Below are 16,122 nucleotides of genomic sequence, written 5' to 3'. Positions count from 1 at the left end.
AATGGCCTTGCCTGAAGTAGATCAGGGAGCACTCACGCAAGTATTGCTACTGGCGGGAGGTGTAGTAGCAGTAAACTGTAGGAGACAAGCAGTGAAAAGCAGCAGGGTAGGAGGGAATAGGTGATATTTTTAGCCAGCACAGCTAGAGCTAGGAGAGGATGGCTGTTTGTGATCTGACCATCTTTTAGTATAGACAGTGCTTAAAGTAACGCACATGATTTATTAGGTAGGTAAGTGTAGGGTGTTAGCCATGTTCTGCAGGGGAACTGTTAAAGCTACAAAGGAAGTTGCGGCAGTCATTTGTGGAACTCTGGTTTGCTGGTTTCCTGGTGCTTGGGTGATAGATTATGGTTTTTACTAATCTACCTTTCTCCTGGATTTAGGAATGCAAAAGATAGGTCCACTGTGGGAAATCAGGACTGAGGGAGTTGAATGCATAGATTTTGTCTTTGACTACATCTGGCCCCTAAGGCTATGATTGCACTAAGCCAAACAGACTGCTGGTGACCACAAGCCCCAGCAGCTTGAGACGTTTCTTTAAAAAAATATATTAAAAATCTCTTGGATGTTGTCCTGTCCAATCTAATATTGTTGATGAAGTTTTCATTAGTTCATTCCTTTAGCAATTGGAGAGAATTTTTGACCTTTTGGGGGAGATTAGGACCAAGCTGAATTCTGATTGCTGTCCTCAGATACAGAAGAGGTCTAGGTTTTTACCTTTCACACCTGTTGTTCGTTTAATTGGATGCTGCTGCATCTCTTTAAAACAGAAACCCTGGCCTGAGCAAGAATAGATGCTCTGAGATATCCCCAAGGAGTCTGCCTCTGAGATTAACCTAATTGGTCACTGTGCTGAGTCTAATAGAGATTGTATGCAACATCTGTCTCTGGAAACACCTTAGATAGCCTAGTGTATGGCATGGAAACTGCTGCTGTTACCTCTCCATGGAAATGGAGGAAAAGTAGAAGAAGTGGACAAATTACCAAAGCACCATAGTATAATTGTTCACAGTGGAGTATATTTAAATGGAGCTGAGAAATTAATTTTCTGAAATACCTCATCTAAGCACACGTCATCGTGTATCATACACAGATATCTGTTGTATCTAGCCAACAACTCTACATGTTAACTGCTAAGATGGGTATAGTGATCCCACTTTTTTGGCTTTGAGAGCTGGGAATGTTGCTGCAGGCCTTGTGCGAGGCCAGGCACAGCTGCAGGAAGAGGAACACCTCTAGCTGAGGTCCTTCTTCCTCCACAAAGATGACACCAGCTCTTGACCCTGGAAGCCAGATTTGGCCTGCAGGCTGCTGTCAGTGAAATACCCTAAGGTACCACACTCTTCTTGGCAGTTTGAACTTGTGCTGCTATTTCTTTTCTTTAAATGGAAATGCTGGCAGAGCTCTCATACTTCCACAGTACTTGTGAGGATGGGGCTAATCAGATCAATTTTTCCCAAATTGTAAGTTATGCCTACTTTTTGTCATTTTTCTTCAGAGACAGACTTTTGCATGAGATGATACCTGTAGTTTCACACTGGATTAAATTGCAGTCTAAAACTGTTTCGAGAGTAGTGAATTTAGCTCACTCTATGAGGCTGGGTTCTCTGTTATGATTCAGCATCACACCATGATTCAAGCAGTGAGAAGCCTGTTGAATCTGTCCACAAATAGCCATTAGGGGTTTCCAACCCACCAGGGGAAATCTGCTGATAAATACTTGGCAAAAGGGGATTCCTTTGCCCTTCTACACATAGGGGATGGGCTAATGCTGGGTGCTCCGAGGAGGGTGCTGGAAAATCTCACATTGCTCTTTCACTGATCTAGGATTCAACCTAGACTCATAGCTCAGGGCATCTCCTTGACTGCTGTAATGTCTGGGCTGTGCCAGTGCTGATTCAGGAACTTGCCATCAGCTCTCTGATGGCTCCTAATTTCTCGCACCACATACAGTCTATGCACCTGGCACAGTACTTTTGAACAAGTGCTTGAAAGCTTGTCTATTTTGACCTGGCTGTATGAGTTCTTCCAATGAAAGGCATTAACTCTCCTTGCAAGCACTTCCTTTCATTTACCCTTCGATCATTGCTGCTCCAGCAACACTGTCTCTGCTTGCAGCTGTTTACTGCTTTGTGGTTCAGTTTGTGTACTCTATCTACTACCGAAACAGTTCTGCTAGCCATATTTTTTCTCTGACTCCCGTGCTGGGGAAAGTTACACAGGCCTCTTTTTGTGCATCAGGTGAAATTGTTCAATATGTATAGAAATGAAGTAGATGTCTCAATGACTCTGGCTCTTGGAGAGTCTAGGATAGACACGTGTTTGTGAGTCTTTACAAAGCTGCCAAGTTTATGTTAAAAAAACTGAAGGCCCAGAAAGTTTGAGTCATTCTGTAGCCCATCTGGAAATCCTGTTTTGCCTTTGCTCACGTTCACACCCCTTACATCATTAGAAGTTGTCGTGCAGAGACAGATGCAACTGACCATTATGAGAAAACTGAATCTGCACATTCCTACACTTTCTGGCTTGCCCTTGGAGTTTGTGGTAGGATTTTAAGCAATCATCTGTTACGCTTCACCTAACATCAGGAAAGCCATTCTGTATTTCTGTTGAGTCTCAATATCCTACCTCTCTGCAGTCACAAAGGGTGCATGATTATACCATTTAGGAGCTGCTTATAGACTAGAAGTTCCAGAGAGTACAGCCAAAGGAGGGGCCCAGCCAGTCCTTTATTGTTTAATGCTTAATACTGGTCTTAAATATGTCGTATTTTCCTTTCCTTCGATCTTTTGATGAATGTTGTGTTAGCATCCTGCAATGTAATGTGAGGATGAGCAGAGCAGAATACTTTATGTCTTCCGGGAAGATGCTCTGGAGCTGGGGGTCTGCTGTCTGGAAGCTCTGCAGGAGTCTGGTGATACTGGGCTCTGTTAAGCACAGGTTTCCAGTTGCTGGAAACCTCTGCTCTGGGTCTAGAAAGGAGAAGCAGCTGTTCAAGGAGCTTGAACCTAGCCCAGTGTGTCCTTTGTGAAAACCAGTGGTTCAGGGTGTGTGAGGAAAAGGGATGAGGACAGGCTGGGGACTATACTGATCTCTTTGACTTGCTTTGTGATAGGGTAGGTACCACAGTTTTGCAGCTAGGTCTGTCTTCGTTGCTTGTCTAGTCTAAGGTAGAGAGTCATAGTAGGCCAGCCCAAATGTGAAAAACAGATATAAGCGTGGCCAGAGCACTGCGAGAATTATGCTGACTGGAGGCTGGGGGGTGGGAGGTGGAGGGGCCATCGAGAGAAAGAAAGAGAGAGAGGAAGGTCCTTTAGATGATTGTGTCTATTAGATTGTCCACATTAGTGTCTGTCTTTGAATCATATACAATGTCAGCTTATAGTTTGTAACGTTTCCCCGCTTCCAGCCAGCCTCACTACTATCTCTTCTGATTTCAGCCTCTGCCAACCATGCTATCCTTGCTTTCAAGGAGAGAAATTTGGGAGAGTGCCGTCTGCATGAGGGGGAAAACATACATAAAGCTGCATGTCAACAACGTAAGGGCTGGCATTGCTGCCCATATACTTCATCATATTCCCTGGAGGTTTTGCATAGATATTAATTAGAAGTGGTGGAAGAACTAAGCCCTGTGGCATTCTTCATGTCAAGGCTCATGGAGAGGAGGAGCAGCTGCCTGTCAGGGGCCTCCTGGGATCTGCTGGAAAGGAATGAGTATAGCCAGCTCTGTGCAGTTCTCTCAGCAATTGCCAAGACATTCAGTTGGTCTGGCTGTACCTCTTGGTCTGCAGTGTCACAGGCAGCTGATAGTTCAGAAAGCATCTGCATGATTTCTTAGTCTCGGTCCATCTTTGTGAGAAGGCCCAAGACCCCACTGGTGCTTCATTTACAGACTCATTCATGAATATCTCCAAAAAGAGAGTGCAGAGCCTCTTCTGAAGCCACGTTGCATCACTTGTTTCCCACCACTTTTCAGATCTTGCCCAGTTTGAAACTGGATGGCAGTGCTGCTGAAGAACAATTTCTGATTTAAAATGTCTTTTCCAGTTGTCCTCAGTGTTCCTCACAGTATCAAATGATGTAAAATATAAGACTAGAAGCTAAAAGTATAGTGAATGAAAACTCCGTGGTCTTGAGGAGAGCAAGTCCTACATTTGGTCATGGCTGGGGACCATTGCAAACTTCAGAAGGAAAAGTCTGTTGCTTTCTGTTACACGATTAGTCATTTCTTTGTGTGCTATCAGCTTTTTACTTGCCTAGTCATGTAGTGAGCATGGTTTTAGAGTGAAATGACTAGAAAGGGGCCTGGCCTCAGGAACTGGAGGCAATCTGGATTCATACTCAGATCTGGTGGAAATTGCACACCTGCACTTAAAGAGGACTGGTTCTTTCTTATATGAGTTTTCCAGGTATGATGTGGACCTGCAATCATGGTTGAGCTTTGCTGTTTATATGTCTTCAGTGAGTGCTCTCCTTCTCTGGATCCTCACCTGAAATGTGATAGGCAGTTCAGGAGGGGTGTGCTAGATTCTGACCATTTTGTAGCTTTTGTAAAAGGTGTATCGCACTTGGATAGCTGGGACTCTGCAGGATGGGCTGGAAAGTAGTGATAAAGAGCTGCTCTGCTGCTTTCAGGGCCCATCAGGATCCCTTGTCAGCAGAGAAATGAACTTCCTGAAGCAGCTGGAGTGAAGCCGGTTCTTGGTCCTTGTTGCTAACTCGTGGGCTCATAAGCCAGACCAGTTCTTGTTGTTTTTTTTTCATTTAAGGCATGCCTAGACAGAGAAGTCATGGCACTAGGTACTGTACGGAAAAGTAGTAAGTAGGAGCCTGCTCAGAAATCTTATGGTCTAGTTAGAGCAGGCAGGCAAAGGTTGAGAGAAGGGGAGGGTTGTTCTTCCCTGACTTTGTTATTAGCTGACCTGATTCCATGATAGGAAACCTCAGTTACTTAATGCTTAAAAGAACAGCGACCTCATGAAAGTCACACTGTCTGATCCTCCATCCTGGTGTATGCCCTCGTGCCAGTGACTACCTGCAAGGCTGTATAGAATTGCACCAGCCTCACATTGCTATCCCAGGACCCGCGGGGCTGGTGGGGTTTTCAGAGTGCTCACCTCCCCGTTCACGTGCGCTTCTGCTACTCCGAGCTGGCTGTTTAGTTTCAGTCCCGCCCTTTTTCACCAAACAAGAGCCTCTAACTCCTACTAGACATATACTCCTCCTATGCAGCCTTGCAGAAGATTGTAATAGCATAGGTTGTTCTTTCCAAGCCAGGGAGCTTTTATGAGTCAGCCAGAACCAGGTTATTTTAGTGTCCTCAGGCTGGAATGTAAATGCAAAGCCTGCATGTATGCCAGCAGTGTCACCGGCCTGCTTGTCCCAAGCATCTGGGATTTCACCTGTGGCCCTGCACTGAGGGGCTGTGTGGTTTTCACAGTGTGCTGACAACTTTATTCTGTGTTTCCAGTGGTGCTGCTTTCAGTAGGATTTGCCTTCCTTGGCCAGCAGTTGTTAATGTCTGCTCCTTGATTTTTTTCTCCAGCATCTTTGAAATCTATGCATATGCTGATGATTTTGTGTCATTAATATCAATCTAGACAAGTCTGTGTGACCTTTCACTGCTGTGTCCAAAGGGAAGAGTCGACCCTTCAGTCAGTCACAGCACAGCACTGACTCATACATACTTTTCATAAAAATAATGCAGAAATTCCCCATAGTTTTTACAGATATTTTTTCAGGAGATGAAGTGTAAGTCTTCCATAGCAACACAGCTTGGGAAAATTATGAAGCATGTAACATCAGATAATTAATCTTTCTGTCATATGATACACTTTTTACTATTAATGTTGTCCGCTTATTTTTTTCTTTTCATGCGTCTTGCATGCTCAGACTCAGACTATCTATTTGAGTTTCATTTAAGCTCATGCGCTCTCCAGTCTTATTCCCGCCCTTGTCTGTTCTCCAGCTCCAATGTAAACCTCCTGGGAGAGGGCTGGGATTTGTCCCACCTCCGTGACTCCACAGTGATGAGCTCAATAGGACCATACTTTCCCTCTTTTTGCCCCAATTCCAGTAATACTTTCTGGTTTTCCTTTTTCCTGCATAAGATAAAATATGTTGTGTTTGTATATGTAGCACTGAAAACACATAAAAAAAAAAATCTCTAAAGTTCCTTAAAAAATACTAACTGAAATTTGGAATGAGTCAAAGTCACTCCAGTGAAGACTAATGGTGAAACAAAACAACCAACCACTCCAAAGTAATTGCAGGGAAGCTGTTTTCCACTGAGATATGGCTTTCATAAGAAAAGATTGTTTCTTTACTTTCCTTTATTTGATTATTTGTCACTTTTTAAAAACTTGCATTTATAATTGAAGTCAGGGCAAGCCCTCAACGTCCCAGTACCTGAATACCTTTCCAGTGAATACTTAGGGGCTGGGGTTTTTGATCATGCTTGCTATAGTGGAGCCAAGGCAAGCTTTCTTAAAGTACGGAGGTGACTAAATGCTTCTCCTGGGTTATTATTATTCTTTAAGGCAAAAGATGCATATTTAAAATCTTTAAAATAAATTTAATGAAACAGCTAGACTGCAAGATTGTGTCAAGAATGAATTTGACCCATTAACTTTGTAGCTTCTCTGCCATTAGGATCTCAAAACCCCTTTTTCTCCCTCTTAAAAAAATCTGAAATTTAATCTTACACCCTACTTTGCAGTGTCATTTAAAGCCAAATATCTAACATTTTAACATTTATAGTTACTTTCAGTCTTACAAGAAGGTGGAAACTGAGGTAATCTCCAGCTAGATGCTAGATCTGGGTTGCTGTGATGTATTGTTTTTGTTAATACAGGTGCTTTGTGGTGTGCGTATTCTAATGACTGGAGTAATTTTTAGCATAAAGAAAACCTATGCAGTGATGGCAGTTTGTAGTCACACAGCTGTGCTCTTCCTTCCAGAAAACTCCTTGGAGTTAGTGAGCATCCCTGGCTTAATATAGGGGGAATCTGACATAGTTCTGTGGAAGCTCAAGTGTTTGTGGAAAGAGCTGTTAATCTTTGATCAACTGGAGTCTCCTTGTTACTGACTTTGATTACACAAGTGTACAACTTTAATTACAGCTTTAAATAAGCTTTCATTTCTTCCTAGTCACATTCTTCGTATAGTAGTGCAGCTTATCTTTTCCTTTCTCCTGTGCTCCCATTCCCTCCCCCACCCCGCCTTTTTATGGAAAAAGGGGTTTGAGGTCATTGCGGGGGATTCAGTATCCGGAGGGATACCGCTGTTCATGCTTTGCCCACAGCTCTGCCCTCTGCTCACTTGTACAGTCCAGGGCTCTCTCCTTTAGCTGCCCTGCAAAGATCCCAACACCAGCTGCTGGCCAGGACCTGGTGGTCAGCGCGTGGGGAACAGGGCTGTAAGGCACCATGTTCACACAGATGTTCGCTGCTGCACCAAACCACTGAATAACCCTTAGAAAGTCTCTGTAGCCACAGGATGTACTGACTCCTGTGTGCAATTCCTGCTTGTGGAGAACTGCCCCCTTCTCTCCCCTGGGGACACTCTGAAATGCAGTCGCTGAAGTCAGAGTGGCAGAAAGCAGCAGGAAGCTGGTGGGCTCCAGCATCCAGCCATGGTGCTTGTTCCACATCCAGGGACTCGGCATGCTGCATACCCTCTGCTCATTAGAGAAATGACCTGGTGGAAGCATTGTGAGAGACTTACGGACTTGGAATTGTAAATAGTTGAGATATGGTTTGAAACAAGCGTAAGGAAATGCTTTTTTCATGTGAATCATATTTCAGCTGTGGAACGCATCACCCCACAACGCTTTAGGTATAAAAAAGATAAGTGGGTTGAAGAGTTGGTTGGATAAATTCATGGAAGAAAGATTGATCAAAGGCTATTAAATATAATATTCCTACCACTGGGTAACCTGAGACTTGGGGAAGTTAAGTTCTGAACATCAGAATTGAGAAGGGGAAACTAGAGGCGCTTCCCTCTATATTTGCCCTGCTCTTGTGTTCTTCCCTGAGCCTCTGTGTTGGCCCGTGTCAGTGGGAGGATACTGGGCCAGTACAGCCCAGGGGAAAAGAGTATGGCTCCCATCTAAGTCATAAGGTGCAACTGAGGAGTCACTTAAAAGACGTGAGTCAGAAAAAAGACACAGATAGCGAAACAGAGCAATTTGCACCGATTTGACATTCAGAGGTGCGCAAAAGGAGTATACTTTTAAAATGCCAGTTGTGCCTATTGAAGAGTGTAGCAGTGAAAAAAACCAATAGAACAGGAAAAGGAGCCTCTTTTATCTCTGTGTGTGCATCCCTTCGGCTCCCTTGCTGTGCATGCTATACTCTTTTTGCACAGTAATGAATATCAGAGTCAGAGCAAGTTATGCTGTACATCACTCTACTCCTATTTTCTAATGAACTTACCCCTAATGGGTAGCTTATTCATGTCACGACTGAATTTCACCTTGACAATAGATCAAGAATGAGGTTCAGCAGTGTGGCCCACCTACTTTGCAATGCTCCAGCATGACAGCTGCTTTGTGTCCTCAGGGTAGCTCTGCTTTGATGCTTTTCCCTGTTTAGAACAATTTGGGGGGAGGATTTTGGTAATCTCCAGCAGGCAGAGTTTTTAAACCTTTCTCAAGGGAAGATGAAGATTCTACAGAATTTCTGTACAAATAGTTATTTATGAAATAAGTGACATTGTCTTTAGAACTCTTCCTCCCGCTGGGCTCCAGAGGAAAGCAGCATTTTCCATGCTGGATCTTACTGGTCACTGTTGTAGCCTGCTGCTGTTGGTGCCTCAGGCTTGACTGTGGAAAACTCTGGAAGGGTTATGACAAAATGTCTAGTCAGACCATTGCAGACATGGCCCTAGTTGTTAAGGGGTGTGTTTTCATCCCTCAGAAGCACACAATATGAGGACTACGTCCTTTGCTTTTATGGGCTTTCTGACACCAGAAATGCTGGAGTGAAGTTCTCCTAAACTTGGCTGGTTTTCTCTTTCAAAATGTACTGCAGGAGTTGCTGTAACATAGGATTGAAATGACTGGTTTGCCGAATTGGCTGGACAAACTACGAGGGAAGAGAAACAATGGAATGAGGTCACTGTGGTGTATATATTGCCTGACCCAGGGTCATGGGCCAGTGTGGTTGCATCATTTGCTCATTCAGTAGCTATTCCACTGCTGAAATGATCTATGTCCAGTTGCTGAGAGTCTGATCTTTTGGTGGCACTTTCTGCATGATCTGCTTCAGTAGTGTCTCGTGACGGCAAGCTTTGCATATGCTCCGGGAAAGTTTTTCTGCTTGTCCATTTTTGAACCAACCTTATGTCCCCTTTTTCCTAGTCTTGTTTGAAGGGGCAATGCAATCTTTCTTACTCTCTGCCCTGTCTCTTTTGGCAGACTCGGGGACCAGTTCTACAAAGAAGCAATTGAGCACTGTCGCAGCTACAACTCTCGGCTGTGTGCTGAGCGAAGCGTCCGCCTTCCCTTCCTGGATTCGCAAACTGGGGTAGCTCAGAACAACTGCTACATCTGGATGGAGAAGAGGCACAGGGGACCAGGTTGGTAGCATTGTGTCTGTGTATGCATGTGCATGTATAGAGGGCTGGCCACTGAGCCCTCATGGGGTTTAATTAATAGAAGCTCTAACCTGCTACAGGCCACACAGAAGAGAAGAAGCCTAAACCTCTGTGCCTGCAGGGGATTTCCTTTGGTAACTGCAGAGAGCTCCTCCTAATTATTCTCTCTCTATCCAGAGAAGTGCCTGACATGGTAGTTTCTAAGGCTGCATCATTGTAGCGCTTTTAATGCTATTGATCCCAGTCTGTAGCAGAAGGCACAATGCCCTGCTCTAAGCAGGACTGGAACTATCTTCAGGGTGGAGAGGTGGAGGTGGCAGTTTCTCAGATGAATGCTGAAAATAAGGAATTATATTGGGAAGGATATAAAGCCGAGGTAAAATACAGGACAAGTTTGATATCACTTCTGGAGCTGCAGTTTCCTCAGGTGCAGAAAGAAGTTGGTATATATCCTTAAAGACTTTTAGGTAATGCCTGTTCCAAAGCTCAGTGAAACTCAAGGGAAAAGAGCACTGTTATTTTTGTAGACTTTGCTCAGTCTTTCCTTTGTTAGGGTAAATCCATCTGAAATCTTTGTTTGAAAGGCAAAGGACAGTCACCAGTTCAAAGACTGGAGATGTGAGTCAGACAGAAGTCCTCCTGGATTCCGGTGGGAATTTTGTTAGAGTATGCCTCAGTATCTGACCCACCATTATGTCTTGACAGCACCAAACTGGGTTTCTATTTTTTTTTTTTTTTTTTTTTTCAGTGCAGACCAGAGAATCCAGGCAGGGAGGGATCTTGGGTGCACAGGCACTGGAAGGATGACATGCACATGTGTGCATAAACACATGCCAGTTCCTGTAAACCATATTGAAAAATCCCACAAAACTCCAGATCTGGAATTACGGGAAGGTGCAGCCTGCTCTTACCTCCTCCGCTGGCCAGCTTGCAGGAGATGAAGTGGGAGGAGCACACAGGAAATTTCCCTCCCCTCCTGGGGGCAGACTAAGAAAGCAATTGCCACCTCTGAAGAGTACTTAGCTGAAACTCTCTCTCTCCCTTTCCTGAGGGAAAGATCCTTGCACTGCTCCTGTTCCTAAAATATACAAAGTAGATTTATTATTGTCTTGCAGTACTATCAGAAAACTCACTCTGTAGTAAAATACAGCCACTTCTGGTGCAGGAGACAACAGGTGTTTTATCAGCATTAAAAATACCCTGAGAATGTTTCAGCTGCCAAAAGTACTGGGGTAATCTGGAAACTGCTGAATGTGGTTTACAAGCTGTGAGTTGTCTGAGGTTCTGGGCTAACCCTTCTTTTGTAGGTTGCTTCATGACCACAGTTGGGTTTTTGTTTTAGCTGAAAATTCCTCATTCCTAAGAGATTATGCTTTGGCAAAACTAGGTTTCTTTTTTTGTTTGTTTGTTTGTTTGGGGTTTTATTTGGTTTTGGTTTTTGTTTATTTTTGTGGGGTTTTTTTTGTTGTGTGTTTGGGTTTTTTTTTTTTTTCTTGCTAATCTGTTTACCCAAGGATTTCTGTTCTTGTAGCATCTGGTTATAAGTAAGGTGCTGCTATTTTTATCATTTTGAACACAGTCATAAGCAGGTATACATCCACTATATCCACAAGTAATGTTTTGGCAAGAGCATCTGCTACAAAGATAGACATAAGCAGTCTTTTTGCATGGGTCTCATTGGTGTCTCTGCACTTAGGAAGAAATCATCATAACAGTGTTCCAGCATCACACCAGAACCAAGAGGACTTAATGCTTTGCCTTTCTCAGCCACAAGCTCTCTGCTCTACTTTGAGCAAATTCACTGTGCAAATCTTTTTTTCCTCTCTTCTGATAGTGAACTCTTTGGCAGCTTACCCTGTAAAAGAGGATCAGCGGCATTTCTCCTGCAGGTCTGCAGGGCAATACTAATGGTGGAACTTTCTTCTCAGAGAGTCTTAAGTGAAACAAGCTTCCTGCATCTGCATCGGCCACCAAATCTGATGCCTTTGTTATTCTGAATTAGAATAATCAGTGCGAAATGAAGCAGCCCTCCTCCCCCGTATTTGCTCTCCTCTTTCTTGATTTTTATTAGGCCATTTAGTGCTCCCTTGGGTCTCTTTGCATCATCTATTCCTTGTAGTATTATGGTAGGTCAAAGCATCCCTCTACAGTTTTAGCATGCCTGATTTCAGGCTCTTCTGCCCATACTGATGTTCTCTGAAAACTCCCTGCCAACCACCCTGGTGTCTGTCTTGTGTGCTGTGTTCACTGCCATTTACTATCCCTAACCTGAAAAACTGTATAAAGACAAATGGCAAAGCTCCAGAACCTCTTTTCACTTACAGAGGGCCTGAAAAACAGAGAGGAGAGTCAGGATCTCAGCATATTAACCTGGTTTCTTGCTGTCTTCTTTGTTAAAGAAGTCAGAAAAATGCATCTCATGATAAACAGTTCAGGGTTAATTTCACACAATACTGCACATAACTCCCTCCTCCTTTTCCCCTCCTCCCCCGGCCTTTCACACAAGCTTTGAGTTATGGCTCTCCTACACTAATGAGATAAACAACATAACTCACTGCAGGTTCTGCTATTTCCTCTATAAGCAAATGGTTGGAACCTTCTCTGGTTGCCCTATAAGGCACCAGACGAAGAGACAACCGAGACAGGACAGAAGACAGTAAGACCTGTATATGCATTATTTCCATATGCACTGCAAGATCAGCTGTGGAGGGGCTAGATTCAAAGTTCAGAACTCATCTTTTCCTCGCTGCCCCTCCTCTGTGTAAACCAAAGATCCACACTTCATGTGAGCCAGCGCAGTGACAGACGGGGTCAGGGTGAACTGAAGGTAGCATTTTGTGGGTTTGGATCAAGTGAAGGTCTGGTATATATTTTAAGTTCATTGGATGGCTGCGTATTAATGAGCAAGAGTATTGTGAATAGGAACAGAGAGCTTACCTCAAGGGGTGCAGAGATGGATGTTGGATCATCTGTCTCTTATTGATCTATCTGCCACCTGGAGTGGGCTGTAGGTCCTCTAGGAAGAGGCTTTCCCACCTCTGTCTTTTCAAGGATACCTGCTTTGTTTCTTGTTGGGCTTTCAGCATTTGTGTTCGCCTTTCACTGTCCTGGCTGAATCCAGAAGTGCTAGTCATATAAGAGCACTCAATAATTGAGCCCACATTAACAGATACACCCCCAAAACTGCAGTAGATCCTTCCTTCTCCCTGTCTGCGACAAATGCTCAGAACTGTGGTTTTTGTTTCATTCAAATGACTCCTCTGTGGAGGCCTGTCCAATGGTGGGATGATTCTCTATCCTATTGCTTTGGTCTAGCAACTGCCATTTCAATGTTGTGAGCGAGTTCTTGCACAGGACCTGCTGTGAAAGGGTGAGGCTTCTTGCCTCCACCTCTTTAATGACTCACATCAGAGCCAGGCACAATCCACCTCATCATAATAGCAATTGTTTGCAGTGGCTAATGTTTGCAAAGTGCCATGAAGAAGTGTGTCCAAACACCGCGGAAGTAAAAGTTATTCACATTTTTATTCCCAAACCAGTCCCAAGTGCCTTGCTCTGAAATGTATCCTTCTTGGGGTGGGCGTAATGCCCAGCAAGCTGTGCAGCAGTGAAAGGAGGGTGTGAAAAGCCCCAGTTCGGTAGCATTCTGTGCCTTGGAACAGCCAGGTTCGCTGTGAATACTCCAGTGCTCAGCCATACCCAGGCAGTGTGCTGTAGATGCTCTGTTTATGCACCAAGGCCTTGGAAGTAGGTAGAAAGTGCTGGGGTCTGAACTGTCATTCCCAACAGTTGAAATATTTCAAACCAGGAGCTTAGGCTTCACTTGCAGAATTTGATTAGCCCATTCTCTTAAGGTGAATAATTTTGTTGTGGTGTGTTTTTGGTTTTGTTTTGGTTTTTCCCCCTCCAAGCAACAGAATATTGTTTTTTTCATTATCCTTATTTGGTTCAGTGAGTCAGTTTTGTTCCCAAGCTTGTACACTTTCCTGGCTGCTTCAGAAGGGATGGCTGAGAACTCGGGCCATCCTGCTGCCCTTGAGCTGTTCTGCTTTATTGGCACTGCCTTGATGTCCAGTTGTTCACTATTGGTACAGTGTCAGAGATGGCAACACCACTCCTGTCCTCTGTCTTATGTGGTCTTACCTGTTTCCTAAGGGCAATGAGTCTGGAATTGTGCTCTGTACCCCCTTCAATACTAAGAGCAATAGCAGATGAACAGAAGAGCTAAAGCATAATTGGTGGATGGAGAGGGCAGGGGAGAGAATGACATTTGTCCAACTTTTCTGTGTCTTGCTGGGTATTTCTGTGTGTCATGAGTAACTGGGGCAGTTGAGGATACTTTGAAGCACTTGGCAGTGTGCTTCTGTGCCCCTAGTAGTGATGCATTCATGAAGCCCTGCTGTGTTCTGAATACAAGAGAGCAAAGCGTAGCTTGAACGTTGGCTAAGGGATGTCTTTCAGGAGAGCCAGGGCAGCTCAGAAGCCAGCGATGCCCAGTGTGATTCAATGGAGCATGCAGTAATATAAACATTACTGCTGTAACTCCTCCTTCATTCATTCAGGATGTTGACATGAGTGGGTAATAACCAGAATGAACAATCTGTCTTCAAACAGAAGTCCAGAATTTAAGCAAAAATGCAGAGTCCAAATAGCCAGACCTCATGGATCTTGGTTTGCTCCCACTTGGAAGACACAAGTTTCCTGAGCTGCTCTGTGCATCAGGGCCTTATGATTTGCGTGTGGGAACTTCGTCTCTTCTCTCCCAAGGGGCCTTCTCTGCCCATGGAGGAGGCATCGCCCCTGTGACCCAGGAGAGTCTGAAATTCTATTTACCCTGAAGAAATCACGAATTATTTATGTGCAGCTCTGGTTTCAGTGAGCTGAGTGAAGTCTATAAGTGAGACCTAGATTCTCTGAGGACCTGATCCCAAGAGGTGCTGAGGAGCCTCAGGAGCACTGAATGCTTTGAGTGTGTAGTTCTGCCTCACTATTTGCAGGATTGAACCCTCCAACAAGGAGAGGCTGGAAGGGCAAAAGCAAAGATGCTAGAGACAGCGCTTGTGGTTTACAAACTGAAATGTGATTACACTTATTTTTTGCCTTTAATCTTCAGGCCTGGCCCCAGGTCAGCTGTACACGTACCCAGCACGTTGCTGGCGCAAAAAGAGGCGTTTGCATCCCCCTGAGGATTCCAGGCTGAAGCTGCTGGAAATTAAACCTGGTAAGTATTTGTTTGCCTCTCTCTCTCTCCTGTGCTGCAGAGCAGCTGGCATACATGCAAACCTGGCATTTAGACCTTGGACTTTATCTTTTCCCCTCTCCAACCATTTCTCTTTGCATCTGTTGCATCTTACTTGATTTGCTGTAACAGTAACCACCAAACCCTCTGCACTCAACTATCCCTTACAGAAATGTGCACAACTTGTATTGAATGCAATGGGAGCTGAATTTACCTTCTGCAGGGGTGAATCCTGGCCTCTATTACCAAATTCATAAGGATATAAAGGATCAATTTATTACTAATTATTGCCTCAGTGTGTTATTAATACAAAATCTTACTCTGGCATCTGCTGCCTAATCTTTGTGAAAAAGACTGCTGTCTGTGTGTAACAGTACACTGATAAGTTTTTTTATAATGGGTCTGGGGACCATGGGTGTGACAAGATTATAAACAGCAAATAATAAACATTAGGGAGCATATGCCGCATTTGTATATGTACGTATGCCTGTATGTGCACTGTAGTCCATTCTGCTTTCATTCTTGTTGTCCTTAGTATGCTTCATCCACAATTAAACTGTATGAAGTGATGAGTCTGGATGCTCAATGAATGGCTGTAAAGTAGGTGCTTACTGTCTTTGGGGTCAACTTTTATGAGAATGAGGTAACACGTGTACTCACAGCTGTATGTGGTTTTTCAGAGGCGAGACACTGCCAGTATAAAAAGTACAGGAGAAAACCCCAAAATGTAAATTAAGAATATTTTAAAAACCTGTTTGACAGAAGAAGGTGTCTGGGAACTGAGTTATGCTCAGTAGTACTGATGACTTTGCTCCTATGCAGTAGCTGGTGAAGAGACAGGAAGGGGTGATAGAGACAATCTCTAAACTCAGAAAAATCAGAGGCAAAATTCATGTTGATTTTTGCAGAAACAGTTTTTGAAGGTTCCCTACATTCAATGTAGGAGAAGTCAGCAGACAGCTGGATAAGAAGAAGAAATACCCATAGCCACTCAGTTGGGCTTCGACCCAAGGGCAAAATCTCAGCCAGCAAATAGAATGAGACCTCACAGCAGAGCTGGTCAGAAAGAACTGGTGAAATCAGATGGGTTACAATAATGGAAATGAGACTGGACTCTAGGAAGAGGATGATGTTGGCCCATAGAAATGTCTACCTTAGACTTTGTGATGATACAAACTTGGCTGTGCCTTGGTGATTTAGCAAGGTAAAGCAATAGTGTAGAGTTTGACTCTTCTTTGTTTGCATTATCCTTCCTTGCTGTACTCACTGAATGCCAAATTAGTGCA

The 16,122-nt window shown here is 44.0% G+C and overlaps 1 protein-coding gene across 9 annotated transcripts in view; it reads left to right on the top strand.

The window, feature by feature from the left end:
- DPF3 (double PHD fingers 3) overlaps positions 1-16,122 on the top strand; it is a 170,865-nt gene that overhangs the window by 63,192 nt on the left and 91,551 nt on the right. For 5 of the 9 annotated variants that reach the window (XR_010070660.1, XR_010070659.1, XM_063331472.1 and 2 more), the window contains exons 2-3: positions 9,419-9,579; positions 14,711-14,818. Coding sequence is in view for 4 of the 9 variants with exons in the window: in XM_063331472.1 (XP_063187542.1) it covers positions 9,419-9,579; positions 14,711-14,818 (269 nt within the window). In the remaining 5 variants the exon portion in view is untranslated. Of the gene's footprint in view, positions 1-9,418; positions 9,580-14,710; positions 14,819-16,122 lie in introns of those variants that run through there. The other 4 variants (XR_010070658.1, XR_010070657.1, XR_010070656.1 and 1 more) reach the window with 1 other exon arrangement.

Source organism: Chroicocephalus ridibundus, chromosome 4, assembly GCF_963924245.1.
Source record: "Chroicocephalus ridibundus chromosome 4, bChrRid1.1, whole genome shotgun sequence".
In the NCBI taxonomy this organism is placed as follows: domain Eukaryota; kingdom Metazoa; phylum Chordata; class Aves; order Charadriiformes; family Laridae; genus Chroicocephalus; species Chroicocephalus ridibundus.
Note: the sequence above shows the minus strand (reverse complement) of the source record. Positions and strands in the feature narration are given on the sequence as shown.